Consider the following 14,780-nt stretch of genomic DNA (forward strand, 5'->3'; position numbering starts at 1 on the left):
CTTAATACTCAGGATAAACATGACATAAAATGGGCACAATGCTAAAAACTACAAGAGGGAGAAATTTTTTTTTTTTATTAGTTGGAGGCTAATTACTTCACAACATTTCAGTGGGTTTTGTCATACATTGATATGAATCAGCCATAGATTTACACGTATTCCCCATCCCGATCCCCCCTCCCACCTCCCTCTCCACCCGATTCCTCTGGGTCTTCCCAGTGCAGGTGGGATGCATGAGACAAGAGGGAGAAATTAAAGATCTAAAATTGAGAGATATACAGTGTCATGGGTTATAAGACTCAACATTTTTTGTGATGTAAATTCTCCCCATTACCAAACACACTTTAAAAAGCTTATTAAACTTTATTCAGCCAACAAATCTGGGCTTACTTCCATATACCCTCCCATCTTTTTCTTTATCTTGAGCATCTCCAAACTTGCCCATTCAGTATGTGAAAATCTTTTTTTTTTTTCATTTATTTTTATTATTTGGAGGCTAATTACTTTACAATATTGTAGTGGTTTTTGTCATACATTGACATGAATCAGCCATGGATTTACATGTATTCCCCATCCCGATCCCCCCTCCCACCTCCCTCTCCACCTGATTCCTCTGGGACTCTGTGGGAGAAGGTGGGAGAAGGTGAAGATCTATTTAAAGTATAGATTCTCATCATAAAGAGAGATACTATTTTCCATTTTATTTAGACTTTAGTCAGATGGGCTAGGATTTATTCTTACTTCTGCAGGAAGGGAAACAGCAGCTATAAAATTTAATATATGTATGTACATATCTGTAATTGAACTTCTAGGCTGAATTCTGAGACCCAAATAAATTTCTTATCAATAAAATGCAAGTAAAACAGCCAGAAGAAGCACTGGGAATAAAAGAATTTTAAGCAAATTGTAAAAGGGTTGGGGTCTTTTAGCTTCACTGACAGCTCTTGTCCTGGTTGGCTTTAATGTCCTGTCCCATTGGGTCAGGATGGCATTTCTGGCCCCATCCCACTTCCCTGGTCCCATCAGTCGAAACTGGTATGGACTACAAGGACCAAAGTACACCTCCAGGGCCAGCTGGGGATCAGTCAGGAAGAGCCATGGTATGTTAGGTTTGGCCCCTATGAAGGAGCCCAGTTCATCCATGTATGTGATGTAATCTGTCTGCAGAGTCTGGCTCTGGCCAAACCTGAGGAAACAAAAGAACACATTGGAGTGAGTGCCACAGTTGTAAACAGAGGCACAAATTTCATTTTTCTACTTTCAGAAAAGTAGCATTTTAGTCAGCACCTCCAGTAATACCCCTGACTCCTCTCTTTTCTCACAACATAGAATGCATCATATGTTCTTTGACTTAAACGACTTGGCTTTGTTTTTTCCTCTCCTTTCTAACCTCTATTCAGGTATGATGTCATTTTGGGTTTTTCTCTCTAGCCATGAAGCTGAGAGTGAACTGACCCTAGGGTCTCAAGGTGACTGATTAACTTAGTCTTTGATACATGATTATTCTTTCTATGACACTTGCTTAAGATCTTCTCCAGAGTTAGATTTTTATATTGATGTGTTTTAAATTGGGTTTATGAATAGTTTTAATATTTGCTGCAATTTATAAATTGTTTCATACATTTAGTTGGAATGTGATCTCATTTGCTTTTAGGAATTCTTAAGACTAGGATTGACATTGAGGCCTCTCTTTCCCCTCTTCTTTATTCTCATTGGCTTCAGTCATAAAGGGTAGTAAACAGAGTAAGCTACATGAACTGTTAGCACAAAGGAGTGCTCATTTCACAGAGCTTTCCTGTGAACTGGAGGAGGTGCAGGGGAGGTTTTTTTTTTTTTGCTGATCTTTTAATTTTTAAAAAAATTATTTATTTATTTATTTTATTTATTTATTTTTTTATTTATTAATTTTAATTGGAGGATAATTACAATATTGTGATGGCTTTCTGTATGAAACAGGGAAGGTTTTGTTGAGTCTGAGTATACCCATATCTTCTCTTCTTTAGGCCCTTAGTCAATGATTTTCTTGGGCCTTTAATGAATGATATGTTAGAGACTTTAAAGTAGAAATACTTCCTATATGGTCACTTATTCATCTATATGTGATCCATTGCCTAATTATTTTTAATAGATTTTAATGTTTAATTTAAAAAGGACTGACTTTTATAGGAGTGATTAACACAAAAGAGAGTACATTTATACATCTGATATTGAGTCACTTAATTTCCTACAAATCCCATTTATGGTTACTTGAAAACTCATGATTGGATGAATCAGAAGTAACTATTCTTTTAGAAGAAAATATTAGGGCAGGTGAACTCTATTTAATACTGGATTTGGTTTTCTTGGTTTCTACTTGGTTATTTGGTTTCTACAGCATTGTCACTGCTCACTTTCCAGTTAGCTAATTTGCTGATAGACATGTGGCTGATGGGAAAGAAGCTCTTGGGAAAACAGTTAGAGTCATTTCTCAACCTCAGCACTATTGGCACTTTGAGGTGGATAATTCTTTGTTTAGGTGGACTGTCCTCTGCATCCCCAGTTTCTACCCATTAGATACCAGTAACATGTCCTCTTCACTTGCAATTACCAGAAATGTCTCCAGATTTTGCCAAATGTCCCCTGGGGGGCAAAATCACCCCTGTTTGGGAACCTGTGTGCTACAGTTATAGAGAAAAAATATAATGATTATTATTTGCCCATATAATACTGCTTGATTATAGCAAGTGTTTCAAAAATGTGAACTGACTAATGACAAGTTTATAGAATCTATTAATGTTTTCCAACTTGTAAAGGCAAATTTTAAGATTTGTTCATTAGCAAGTACCATCTCTTACCATTTGAGTTTCTTCCCCATTTTCTCCTCAATGTCATCCATCATTTCATTTGTAGTTGGCAAGGTACATGAATCTAAGAAAGAAATGAAGTCAGAGATATTGAAAAAGGAAAAGAAATCAGAAATATGCAATTATATATGATGAATTCCATTCAGTGTTTATGAACTATATCCCTAAAAGATTTTGTATCAAGAGGAACTATTTTTAGTGTGTTTAGCAGAATAATAGTTCACAGAAACAAAGATTTGAGAAGCCAGTGAACTTGCTCTGGGAACTGCAAAGCTGGCCTTCCATGAGATAGTGACAGTGGCGAAGTCTGTAGCTTCAAGTGACTCAGTCTTATACTTCTGATGACATTATGGAGGGCCTAATCCTCAACATGCCTCATGCATATAATAGCTTATCAGTGTCTTCATATTTCTTTCTGCATCCTCTTACTAAGAATTATCTCAAGAGATAGTCTGGTAAAATAATTCAGTCTAAGGTCCATGACAATTCAATTGGGACAATGGAAGGAAATCTGGATTTTCCAACATCAGCCTGTAGCCAAGGAGGATATTTTAAGGGATGACAGAAAATTTTTAGTTGTTTTTATAAATTTCACATTAATGGAGGCCTCTTCCAATTGCTAACTATAGCTCCTTTGCCTCTGTAATAATGGCAGGGGATATTATGACATTCTCATGAGTACTCCCCAATCATTGTTAGTATCTCACCTCAGCCTGCTAGTACCCTGTGGTCAGATATTTGCTGTGCCCCTTATTAGAAAGTAAGGGGCCAGAATTCTGGTCATTTTGCTCGATGTATCTTATGTGCCAAGACAGAGCCTGGCACATAGCAGGTGTTCAGTGAATATTTGTTGAATGAATAAATGATGCCCTTAGTTTCATGTAAATTTTTTGGATATATGAACTGTATCTGATCTTCCCATAAGACTGTTGTGCCTTTCAAGAGAAAAAGACAATGGAATCATTTACAAAAGATTTCATGATGGGTTTTTGAAAGTAATGATCCTTCATGGTCCATTTGAAATAGAAATTTACTTATCCACAACATATTAAGAAAACATACACATATGCTCTATGATTGTAACTTTTTCTTTATTACCTATAGTGTAAATTTCTATGGACAGTATGTTAGGTAAGGTACAACTATACTGCCAAGGTTCTTGAATCCTTGAATAAAAGCACACTTTCAATAACAGTGGTGATCAATATGATTCAGTTCAGTTCAGTAGTTCAGTCGTGTCCGACTCTTTGTGACTCCATGAACCATATGCATGCCAGGCCTCTCTGTCCATCACCAACTCCCGGAGTTTACTCAAACTCATCTCCATGGGGTTGGTGATGCCATCCAACCATCTCATTCTCTGTTGTCCCCTTCTCCCCCTGCCTTCAATCTTTCCCAGCATCAGGGTCTTTTCAAATGAGTCACCTCTTTGCATCACGTGGCCAAAGTATTGGAGTTTCAGCTTTAACATCAGTCCTTCCAGTGAACACTCAGGACTGATCTCCTTTAAGATGGACTGGTTGGATCTCCCCGCAGTCCAAGGGACTCTCCAACACCACAGTTCAAAAGCATCAATTCTTTGGCACTCAGCTTTCTTTATAGTTCAATTCTTACATCCATACATGACTACTGGAAAAACCACAGCCTTGACGAGATGGACCTTTCCCATCTATTTGCCATCTATTTGCCATGAAGTGATGGGGCCAGATGCCATGATTTTAGTTTTCTGGAGTAAATTAAATCAATATTTGAGACGTTGCTTTTCTCTATGTAACCCTCATATTCTTAATTTGTCCACACAAACATACTTGTTGCCCCTGAAGCCCATGGGATCCAGGTGGAGGAAGGGGGAGAAGATTATCAATAGAGTATAGGAGTGGCCTGACACTGCTATTTTGACAGAGTTCACACCAATAATGTCTCCAGCATGCCCTGACATCCACCAGGGCCCTTTCAATCTTTGCAGTATAATTTGACATTGCAGTAACCCACTGCTGTCCTTCTCTTGCTTTTATAGGCTTTCAAAGTCCTATCAATCCCCCTATGAGAAGTTTAAGCTCTCTGACATAGCTTGTAAGGCTCTCCATGCTCTGGTTCTTTCCTTCCTTTCTTTCTTGCTACTCTCTACCTCTGCTTTATATTTCATTACACCAAAATGCTTCTTGTTCCTCACATACTCCATGTTGTCTCTTACCTTTATACCATTTCTCATGCTGTTTTTAGAGAAAACATGTTATTTTTATTTTTCTCATGTTATGTTTAGAGAATAACTCACAACCCAGTTATCCTCACCACAACACCCTAAACCTTTTCCTGTTGTAGCATTCCCCCTACCCTGTTTTAAGCTCTGTGAGGTCAAGGCTCATGTCCGTCTTATTCCCTTTATATCCCTAGCACCTATCACAGAGCTTGGCATGCAGTATATGCTTAGTAAATATTTGTTGACTAAATGAATGAAAGACAGAAGGGCCCACTTACTTGCAAATACTTTAACAACCCAGCGGGCCTGTAGGTCAGCCGTGGGGATGGTAGCCCCAAGGGACTGGACAAGGCCTATCACAGCCAAGGTTGGCTTCTCCAAGAATGGGGGAAAGATGCCTTTGAACAAAGTGACCTCATTATTTCTGCTTTTGATGATGGAGTCATCAAGGAAGGGGTAGGCATAACCATAGCCTGTTGCAAAGATGACATAGTCAATGGCCTCAAACACTGTCCCATCCTCAAACACGGCTGAAGTCTCTGTAAACTCCTTCACATTGGGCTTGATGGATACAGTGCCACATAGGATGCGGGAAGGGAGCTCATCATTGAACACAGGCTCTTTCCTTAAGGTGCTGTGGAGAAACAAGAGAAGGAGGCCCATGCTATAAAGTACCTCATTTCCAAGAAATATCTGCAATAGTCCATAGCACTGAAACAAAATTTAAGCAGTTGAACATCAGCATGAAGACATAGAGGGCAACTAAACTCTCTTCTTTTGGAAAGTTCTTTCCTGTTGACATTAATAATCCTTAAGAACATGTGTTTGACATAGAGATGGCTAACAGGCACATGAAAAGATGTTCAACATTGCTAATTATTAGAGAAATAATAAACTACAATGATGTACCAACTCATACCAGTTAGAATGGGAATCATCAAAAAGTCTACAAATAACAATTATGGATTTCAGATACATACTACTATATAAAATAAGCACAAGGAAATATACTCAGTATCTTTTAATAACCTGTAATGGAAAAGAATCTGAAAAAGAATATATTTTAACTGAATATATCTATATATCCTCCAGCCCTTAGAAGAAATGGAGTAGCCCTCATAGTCAAAAAAGAGTCTGAAATGCAGTACTTGGGTACAATCTCAAAAACGACAGAATCATCTCTGTTCAGTTCAGTTGCTCAGTTGTGCCCAACTCTTTACAATGTCATGGACTGTAGCATGCCAGGCCTCCCTGTCCATCACCAACTCCTGGAGTTTACTCAAACTTATGTCCATTGAGTTGGTGATGCCATCCAACCATCTCGTCCTCTGTTGTCCCCTTCTCCTCCTGCCTTCAATCTTTCCCAGCATCAGGGTCCTTTCAGATGAGTCTGTTCTTCACATCAGGTGGCCAAAGCATTGGAGTTTCAGCTTCAGAATCAGTCCTTCCAATGAACATTCAGGACTGATTTCCTTTAGGATGGACTGGTTGGATCTCCTTGCAGTCTAAGAGACTCTCAAGAGTCTTCTCCAACACCACAATTCAAAAGCATCTATTCTTCAGTGGTCAGCTTTCTTTATAGTCCAACTCTTACATCCATATATGACTACTGGAAAAACCATAGCTTTGACTGAATGGACATTTGTTGGCAAAGTAATGTCTCTGCTTTTTAATATGCTGTCTAGGTTGGTCATAACTTTTCTTCCAAGGAACAAGGGTCTTTTAATTTCAAGGCTGCAGCCACCATCTGCAGTGATTTTGGAGCCCCCCAAAATAAAGTCTGTCACTGTTTCCATTGTTTCCCCATCTATTTGCCATGAAGTGATGGGACCAGATTCCATGATTTTAGTTTTCAGAATGTTGAGTTTTAAGCCAGCATTTTCACTCTCCTCTTTCACTTTCATCAAGAGGTTCTTAAGTTCTTCACTTTCTGCCACAAGGGTAGTGTCATCTGCATATCTGAGGTTATTGATATTTCCCCCGGCAATCTTGATTCCAGCTTGTGCTTCCTCCAGCACAGCGTCTCTCATGATATACTCATTTCAAGGCAAAAAAAGACATCTTTTTTGGGTGTTAGTTCTAGAAGGTCTTGTAGGTCTTCATTAAACCATTCAACTTCAGCTTATGTCTAAAGGACAGAAATGGTATGGACCTAACAGAAGCATAAACATTAAGAAGAGGTGGAAAAAATACACAGAACTATACAAAAAAGATACTCATGACCCAGATAACCATGATGGTGTGATCACTCACCTAGAGTCAAACATCCTGGAATGTGAAGTCAGATGAGCCTTAGGAAGCATCACTACAGACAAAGCTAGTGGAGGTGATGAAATTCCAGTCAAGCTATTTCAAATCCTAAAAGATGATGCTGTGAAAGTGCTGCACTCAATATGTCAGCAAATTGGAAAACTCAGCAGTGGCCACTAGGACTGGAATAGGTCAGTTTTCATTCCAATCCCAAAGAAGGGCAATGCCAAAGAATGTTAAAACTACTGCACAATCACACTCATCTCACATGCTAGCAAAGCAATGCTCAAAATTCTCCAATCCACGCTTCAACAGTATGTGAACTGAGAACTCCCAGATATTCAAGTTGGATTTAGAAAAGACAGAGGAACTAGAGATCAAATTGCCAAGATCCATTGTATTATAGAAAAAGCAAGAGAATTTCAGGAAAACATCTACTTCTGCTTTACTGATTATGCCAAAGCCTTTGACCATGTAGATCACAACAAACTGGAAAAATTTTCAAGAGATGGGAATAGGAGACCACCTTACCTGCCTCCTGAGAAATCTGTATGCAGGTCAATAAGCAACAGTTAGAACCGAACATGGAACATCAGACTGGTTCCAAATTGGGAAAGGAGTACGTCAAGGCTGTATATTGTCACCCTGCTTATTTAACTTATATGCAGAGTACATCATGTGAGATGCCAGGCTGGATGAAGCACAAGCTGGAATCAAGATTGCTAGGAGAAATATCAATAACCTCAGATATGAAGATGACACCACTCTTATGGCAGAAAGTGAAGAGAAACTAAAGAGCCTCTTGATGAAAGTGAAAGAGGAGAGTGAAAAGTTAGCTTAAAACTCAACATTCAGAAAACTAAGATCATGGCATCCGGTCCCTTCACTTCATGGCAAATAGATGGGGAAACAGTGGAAACGGTGAAAGACTTTATTTTCTTGGGCTCCAAAATCCCTGCAGATGGTGACTTCAGTCTTGAAATTAAAAGGCCCTTGCTCCTTGGAAGAAAGTTATGACCAATCTAGACAGCATATTGAAAAGCAGAGACATTACTGACAAAGGTTGGTCTAGTCAAAGTTATGGTTTTTCCAGTAGTCATGTATGGATGTGAGAGTTGGACTCTAAAGAAAGTTGAGCACTGAAGAATTGATGCTTTTGAACCATGGTGCTAGAGAAGACTTGCTAGTCCCTTGAACTGCAAGGAGATCCAACCAGTCCATCCTAAAGGAAATCAGTCCTGCATATTCATTGGAAGGACTGATGCTGAAGCTGAAACTCCAATACTTTGGCCACCAGATGCAAAGAAGTGACTCATTGGAAAAGACCCTGATGCTGGGCAGATTGAAGGCAGGAGAAGGGGACAACAGAAGATGAGATGGTTGGATGGCATCACCGATTCAATGGATATGAGTTTGAGAAAGCTCTGGCAGTTGGTGATGGACAGGGAAGCCTGGCATGCTGCAGTCCATGGGGTTGCAAAGAGTTGGACACGACTGAGCGAATGAACTGAGTGAATATATATATTTAACTGAATCACTTTGTATACCTAAAGCATTGTAGATAAGTTATACTTCAATTAAAATGTCTGCAAATATTAAATGCTGGAGAGGGTCTGGAGAAAAGAGAACCCTCCTATGCTGTTCGTGTGAATGTAAATTGGTGCAACCACTGTGGAGAACAGTATGGATTTTCCTTCAAAAACTAAAAGTAACATTGCCATATTATTCAGCAGTCCCACTCCTGGGCATATATCTGGAAAAGATAAAAACACTAATTCTAAAAGATACATGCACCTCAACGTTCATTGTAGCACTGTTTACAATAGCCAAGAGATGGACACAATCTCAACGTCCACTGACAGATGAATGGATAAAATAGATGTGGTACACACACACACACACACACAGAGGAATATTACTCAGCCATAAAAAGAATGAAATAATGCTATTTGCAATAACATGGATGGACCTAGAGATGATCATACTAAGTGAAATAAGATAAATATCATATGACATCACTTACATGTGGAATCTTTAAAAATGGTACAAATGAACATTTTATAAAGCTGATATAAACTCACAGACAGAGAAAGCATACTTATGGTTACTGAAGGGGACATGAGGAATGGATAAATTGGGAAACTGTGTTTAACAGATACACAAGCATTTTGTATCAAATGGCCTTCCCTAGTGCTTCAGATCTGCAGAATCTGCCTGCAATGCAGGAGACCCAGGTTTGATCCCCGAGTCAGAAATATCCTTTGGAAGAGGGCCTGGCAACGCACTCCAGTATTCTTGTCTGGAGAATTCTATGGACAGAGGAACCTGGCATGCTACAGACTGTGGGGTCGCAGAGAGTTGAACATGACTGAGCAACTCCCACTTTACCTTTTTTAATGTACAAAATAGGTAAACAGCAAAGACCTGTGAAGCACAAAGAACTATATTCAACATCTTATAATAATCTATAGCAGAAAAGAATCTGAAAAAGAATACGTATGTATAGCAATCACTTCAGTTCAGTTCAGTTCAGTTCAGTTGCTCAGTCGTGTCCGACTCTTTGTGACTCCATGAACCACAGCATGCCAGGCTGCCCTGTCCATCACCAACTCCCAGAGTCCACCCAAACCCATGTCCATTGAGTTGATGATGCCATCCAACCATCTCATCCTCTGTCGTCCCCTTCTCCTCCTGCCTTCAATCTTTCCCAGCATCAGGGTCTTTTCAAATGAGTCAGCTCTTTGCATCAGGTGGCCAAAGTATTGGAGTTTCAGCTTCAAAACCAGTCCTTCCAATGAACACCCAAGACTGATCTTCAGGATGGACTGGTTGGATCTCCTTGCAGTCCAAGGGACTCTCAAGAGTCTTCTCCAACACCACAGTTCAAAAGCATCAATTATTTGGTGCTCAGCTTTCTTTATGGTCGAACTCTCACATCCATACATGACCACTGGAAAAACCATAGCCTTGACTAGATGGACCTTTGTTGACAAAGTAATGTCTCTGCTTTTTAATATACTGTCTAGGTTGGTCATAACTTTCCTTCCAAGGAATAAGCGTCTTTTAATTTCATGGCTGCAATCACCATCTGCAGTGATTTTGGAGCCCAGAAAAATAAAGTCAGCCACTGTTTCCACTGTTTCCCCAGCTATCTGCCATGAAGTGATGGGACCAGATGCCATGATCTTAGTTTTCTGAATGTTGAGCTTTAAGCCAACTTTTTCACTGTCCTGTTTCACTTTCATCAAGAAGCTTTTTAGCTCCTCTTCACTTTCTGCCATAAGGTTGGTGTCATCTGCATATCTGAGGTTATTGATATTTCTCCCAGCAATCTTGATTCCAGCTTGTGCTTCCTCCAGCCCAGTGTTTCTCATGATGTACTCTCCACATAAGTTAAATAAGCAGGGTGACAATATACAGCGTTGACGTACTCCTTTTCCTATTTGGAACCAGTCTGTTTTTCCATGTCCAGTTCTAACTGTTGCTTCCTGACCTGTATACAGGTTTCTCAAGAGGCAGGTCAGGTGGTCTGGTATTCCCATCTGTTTCAGAATTTTCCACAGTTTGTTGTGATCCACACAGTTAAAGGCTTTGGCATAGTCAATAAAGCAGAAGTAGATGTTTTTCTGGAACTCTCTTGCTTTTTGGATGATCCAGCGGATGTTGGCAATTTGATCTCTTGTTCCTCTGCCTTTTCTAAAACCAGCTTGAACAATCACTTCACTACACCTGAAACACTGTAAATCAACTATACTTAAAAAATAAAGAATATCTGTCTGAGCTGCTTCTTTTGGCTTCTTGAAACTTGAATATTCTCTTGTGGATAACTTAAACTATTTGAAGACTCCCCAAATAGATGATGATAAAACTAATTCCTAGTCACAATAAAGTTGTTAAGGGTGCTGATTGTGGAGCCAGGTGGCCCAACTTCATAACCTAGCTCTTCTTCTTACTAGCTGCTACTTCTCTGTATTTGTATTTTGTATTATATGGAAAATAGGGATAGTACAGAAGCTGTCTCGTCAAATTGTTGTGAGATTCAAATGAATAGTTATCTGTAAAGCACTTAAAACAGTGCCTGACACGTGCAAGCATCATTATTCTAAGTGAACTATTATTATAAATAAGCTCTCATCTTGCATGAGGAAATCAGATCTACTGTGGTGAGATGTTTTAATGCTATGTTTGCTTTCCTTTCATTAACTGTAGTTGTGAAAAAAAAGTACAACGTTGATACTGCACTTCAGTTACCAAAATTGTAGGAATGTTGTTTTTTTTTGATGAAATTCTTCATTTTGACTTAAGTTTCCTTCAAGGATTCTGGAATTTCCTCTAACTATCTCAAAGACTAAGAAACTTTATAAATCTTAGAATTTTTTTTTTTTTTATATTCCACACTGTTCTCTACCTCTTTAATTCTGCAATCTCTTCTTTAAGCCTATGGGTGTCAATAAGTAGGTCATAGCCAAACCTGTTTTTCTCCCCTGTTACCCTTCCTACCAAGGGAGGAGTAAGAAGATATCATTAGTACCTTTTGGTAATTGGAACCCTTCCTGGATGAATGGATTTCCAAATCTATGTTTTTATTGTCTGAAGGATAAAGCCAAAATATGGTTGCAGTTACTATTACAAGACAAAAATCTTTACCAGTACAAGCCCTGAAACTTCTATTACATTAAAAAATAATTTTAAACGCATGAAATCAAAATTTTTCTCAAGAGGGATATAGCATTCTGCCAGACAAAGTAAGATAAGTGCTACAGAGTGAGAATTTGCTACTAAACCTTGTATTTATTACTACAATTAACAATTTGCTCTCACTTTTTAAGCCTGTCTTTCTAATCACAATGAAAAGCTTTTGCTTTTCATGGACCAAAGATGAAATTTCTAAGGAATTCTTTTTTTTTTCTTACCCACTTAAATGTTCTTTTTTTTCAGATATGCTGATTCATCTACCTAGATACCTTTTTAATTAGTAGGTGTTGTACTCTGTCTTTATGGAGAAATAAATAAATGAATCATTAATTCACCAGGTTACATCAGTTCTGTGTCTCTCCCTGCCTTACATGCTCCACACCTCCTCACTGTCCTGCAGAAATGTCAACCTGTCCATGGAGGCATGCACATTCATTTTGAGACTATCTACTTGCTGAGACATGTTGATTAACACTTACTTTGTTAATTGCTCCTTGTATGCCCATTAGAAGACACTAATATGAATTGATATTTGTAAAGCTTTATAGTTCACAAAGTAATTGTTATATTTTAAATTTCACTGAATACCACAATAGTCTTGAGGAGTACATCTTGCTATTGCTATCCATATTCATCTATAAGCATGGACAAAATATTCCTCAAGAAAATCATTTATGAGATGTCTCAGCCCTCAAAATTCTGTGCTATGGCTTGTGGCAGCCATAAATGAATCTTGCATGTTAGGGTGATCTAGCTACAAGATCCATCCCCACTTTGTATTCTTTCTTACTACTTTTACCACTAGACTAATTTCAATAAGATTTTCATCCCATTCATGGTCTCTGATTATACTATGTCACCTATGCAGTCCTTAATTTAATTTCACCAGGCTTAATGAGATAATTAAAGAAAGACTTACAAAGAATTCAACTTAATCCAGTGTTCACTTTTTTGAGTAATAAGATATGTATTATTTGTAGTACCTGTTTAAAGGCATCAGGCCATAGTTTTCATGTTTAAACCACGTGTTCATCTTCTTGACATATAACCAGTCAGAGACAAATGAAGGAAGGGCATTCCAGAGAAAGGATGCAAAGCGGGTCACATACAGCATGTCCCAAGGATAGCCGTCATCCCAAACCCGACTCATGACCCAGGAACCACTTCTGGTGCTGATAATGACCTGGTAGGGAAGGTAACAGGTTTCAATATTGCTCTGTAAGAATTAAGCAGATACAACACAATTCTGTGGACATCTCTGTACGTTATCCAGGTAGGAAAACTTTTAAAGAGGTAGGTCAAGATAAGTAGTCCATGATAGAAGCTAGTTAGAGGCAGAACTACCCTCTCTCGCTCCACCCCAGAGAGCGAGTGTATAGGTGTTGAAAGAATGACTATCTGATGCCTTGGAATATGAGAGTATTCTGTTCCCTGGTGGCTCAGTGGTAAAAAAAAAATCTGCCAAGCAGTGCAGTAGCCACAGGAGAAGTGGGTTAGATCACTCGGTGGGGAAGATCCCCTGGAGGAGGGCATGACAAGCCACTCCAGTATTACTGCCTGGAGAATCCCACGAATAGAGGAGCTTGGTGGGCTACAGTCTGTATGGTCACAGAGTCATGCATGACTGAAGTGACTTAGCACGCATGCATGATTCAACTATGACAAGTATAGTCTTTGCCGACTCTTAAGACTAAAATAGTAAAGATCAGTCAGTGGTGGTGGCTGGTGGTAGTTGCTTGGCTGAGTAGGGGAAATGCAGCTAACTTGTTGGCTGAAATTAGCCTGAGGAAATGCCAAGGATTTAATTCTATTCTCTGTGCCTGGTCTCCTTTTCCAGTCCTTGCTACACACACACTCCAGGACCTTGGGCAGCTGCTTTAGCCCAAGACAAGCCCGACTGCTTATTTATTTTATCACTTTTGTGATAACCCAAGGGAATCTGACTTTGAATAATCCTTAGGTATTTTTAAATATCCATTTAAAAATTTATTTATTGAGCACCTATTTCCTTAGAAATATGTTAGTACATATCTATGGATATCTCCGTACATTTCCCTTAATATCCAGGTGAAAGTGAAAGTGAAATTGAGGTCGCTCAGTCGTTTCCGACTCTTAGCGACCCCATGGACTGCAGCCTCCCAGGCTCCTCCATCCATGGGATTTTCCAGGCAAGAGTACTGGAGTGGGTTGCCATTTCCTTCTCCAGGAGATCTTCCTGAGCTGGGGATCGAACCCAGGTCTCCCTCACTGTAGGTAGAACACTTTACCGTAGGAACACTTTTAAAAAGGTAGGTCAAGATGAGTAGTCCATAATTGAAACTAGGTATTTAGGGGGAGAACTACCTTCTCTCCACCCCAGAGATCAAGTGCATAGGTGTTCAAAGAACGACTACCTGACACCTGGGAGTAAGAGAGCTCTCTATTCAACTGTGACAAGTTTAATCTTGTATTAGAAATATGTTAAGTTCTTTTGGTTATGTATATATACCAGTGGTTATGTATACCCACTCCAGTACTCTTGCATGGAAAATCCCATGGAGAGAGGAGCCTGCTAGGCTTCAGTCCGTGGAGTTGCTAAGAGTCAGACACGACTGAGTGACTTCACTTTCACTTTCATGACTCAGCATGGAGTCCTCTGGGAAACCTTCTTTGACAATTCATCCACGCAAAGTTCGGTTATCTAGTCATGGTGCTGCCACGCCACAGCTAAAGTCTCATTGCTTCCTTTCATGATGATCATGTACCTGTCATCCTACCCCTACCTATCTATTCCTCCTTGAAGTTAAGAAGTA

General features: G+C 39.3%; 1 protein-coding gene across 1 annotated transcript in view; it reads right to left on the minus strand.

The window, feature by feature from the left end:
• Window positions 1-843: 843 nt before the first annotated feature.
• LOC122452330 (putative dimethylaniline monooxygenase [N-oxide-forming] 6) overlaps window positions 844-14,780 on the minus strand; it is a 23,444-nt gene continuing 9,507 nt past the window's right edge. Inside the window, exons 6-9 of the mRNA XM_043485843.1 lie at window positions 12,972-13,171; window positions 5,322-5,677; window positions 2,835-2,907; window positions 844-1,186 (exon numbers count right to left, since the gene is read on the minus strand). Coding sequence (XP_043341778.1) covers window positions 844-1,186; window positions 2,835-2,907; window positions 5,322-5,677; window positions 12,972-13,171 — 972 coding nt within the window. The remainder of the gene's footprint in view (window positions 1,187-2,834; window positions 2,908-5,321; window positions 5,678-12,971; window positions 13,172-14,780) is intronic.

The sequence above is a fragment of the Cervus canadensis genome, chromosome 13, assembly GCF_019320065.1.
Source record: "Cervus canadensis isolate Bull #8, Minnesota chromosome 13, ASM1932006v1, whole genome shotgun sequence".
Classification (NCBI taxonomy): Eukaryota; Metazoa; Chordata; class Mammalia; order Artiodactyla; family Cervidae; genus Cervus; species Cervus canadensis.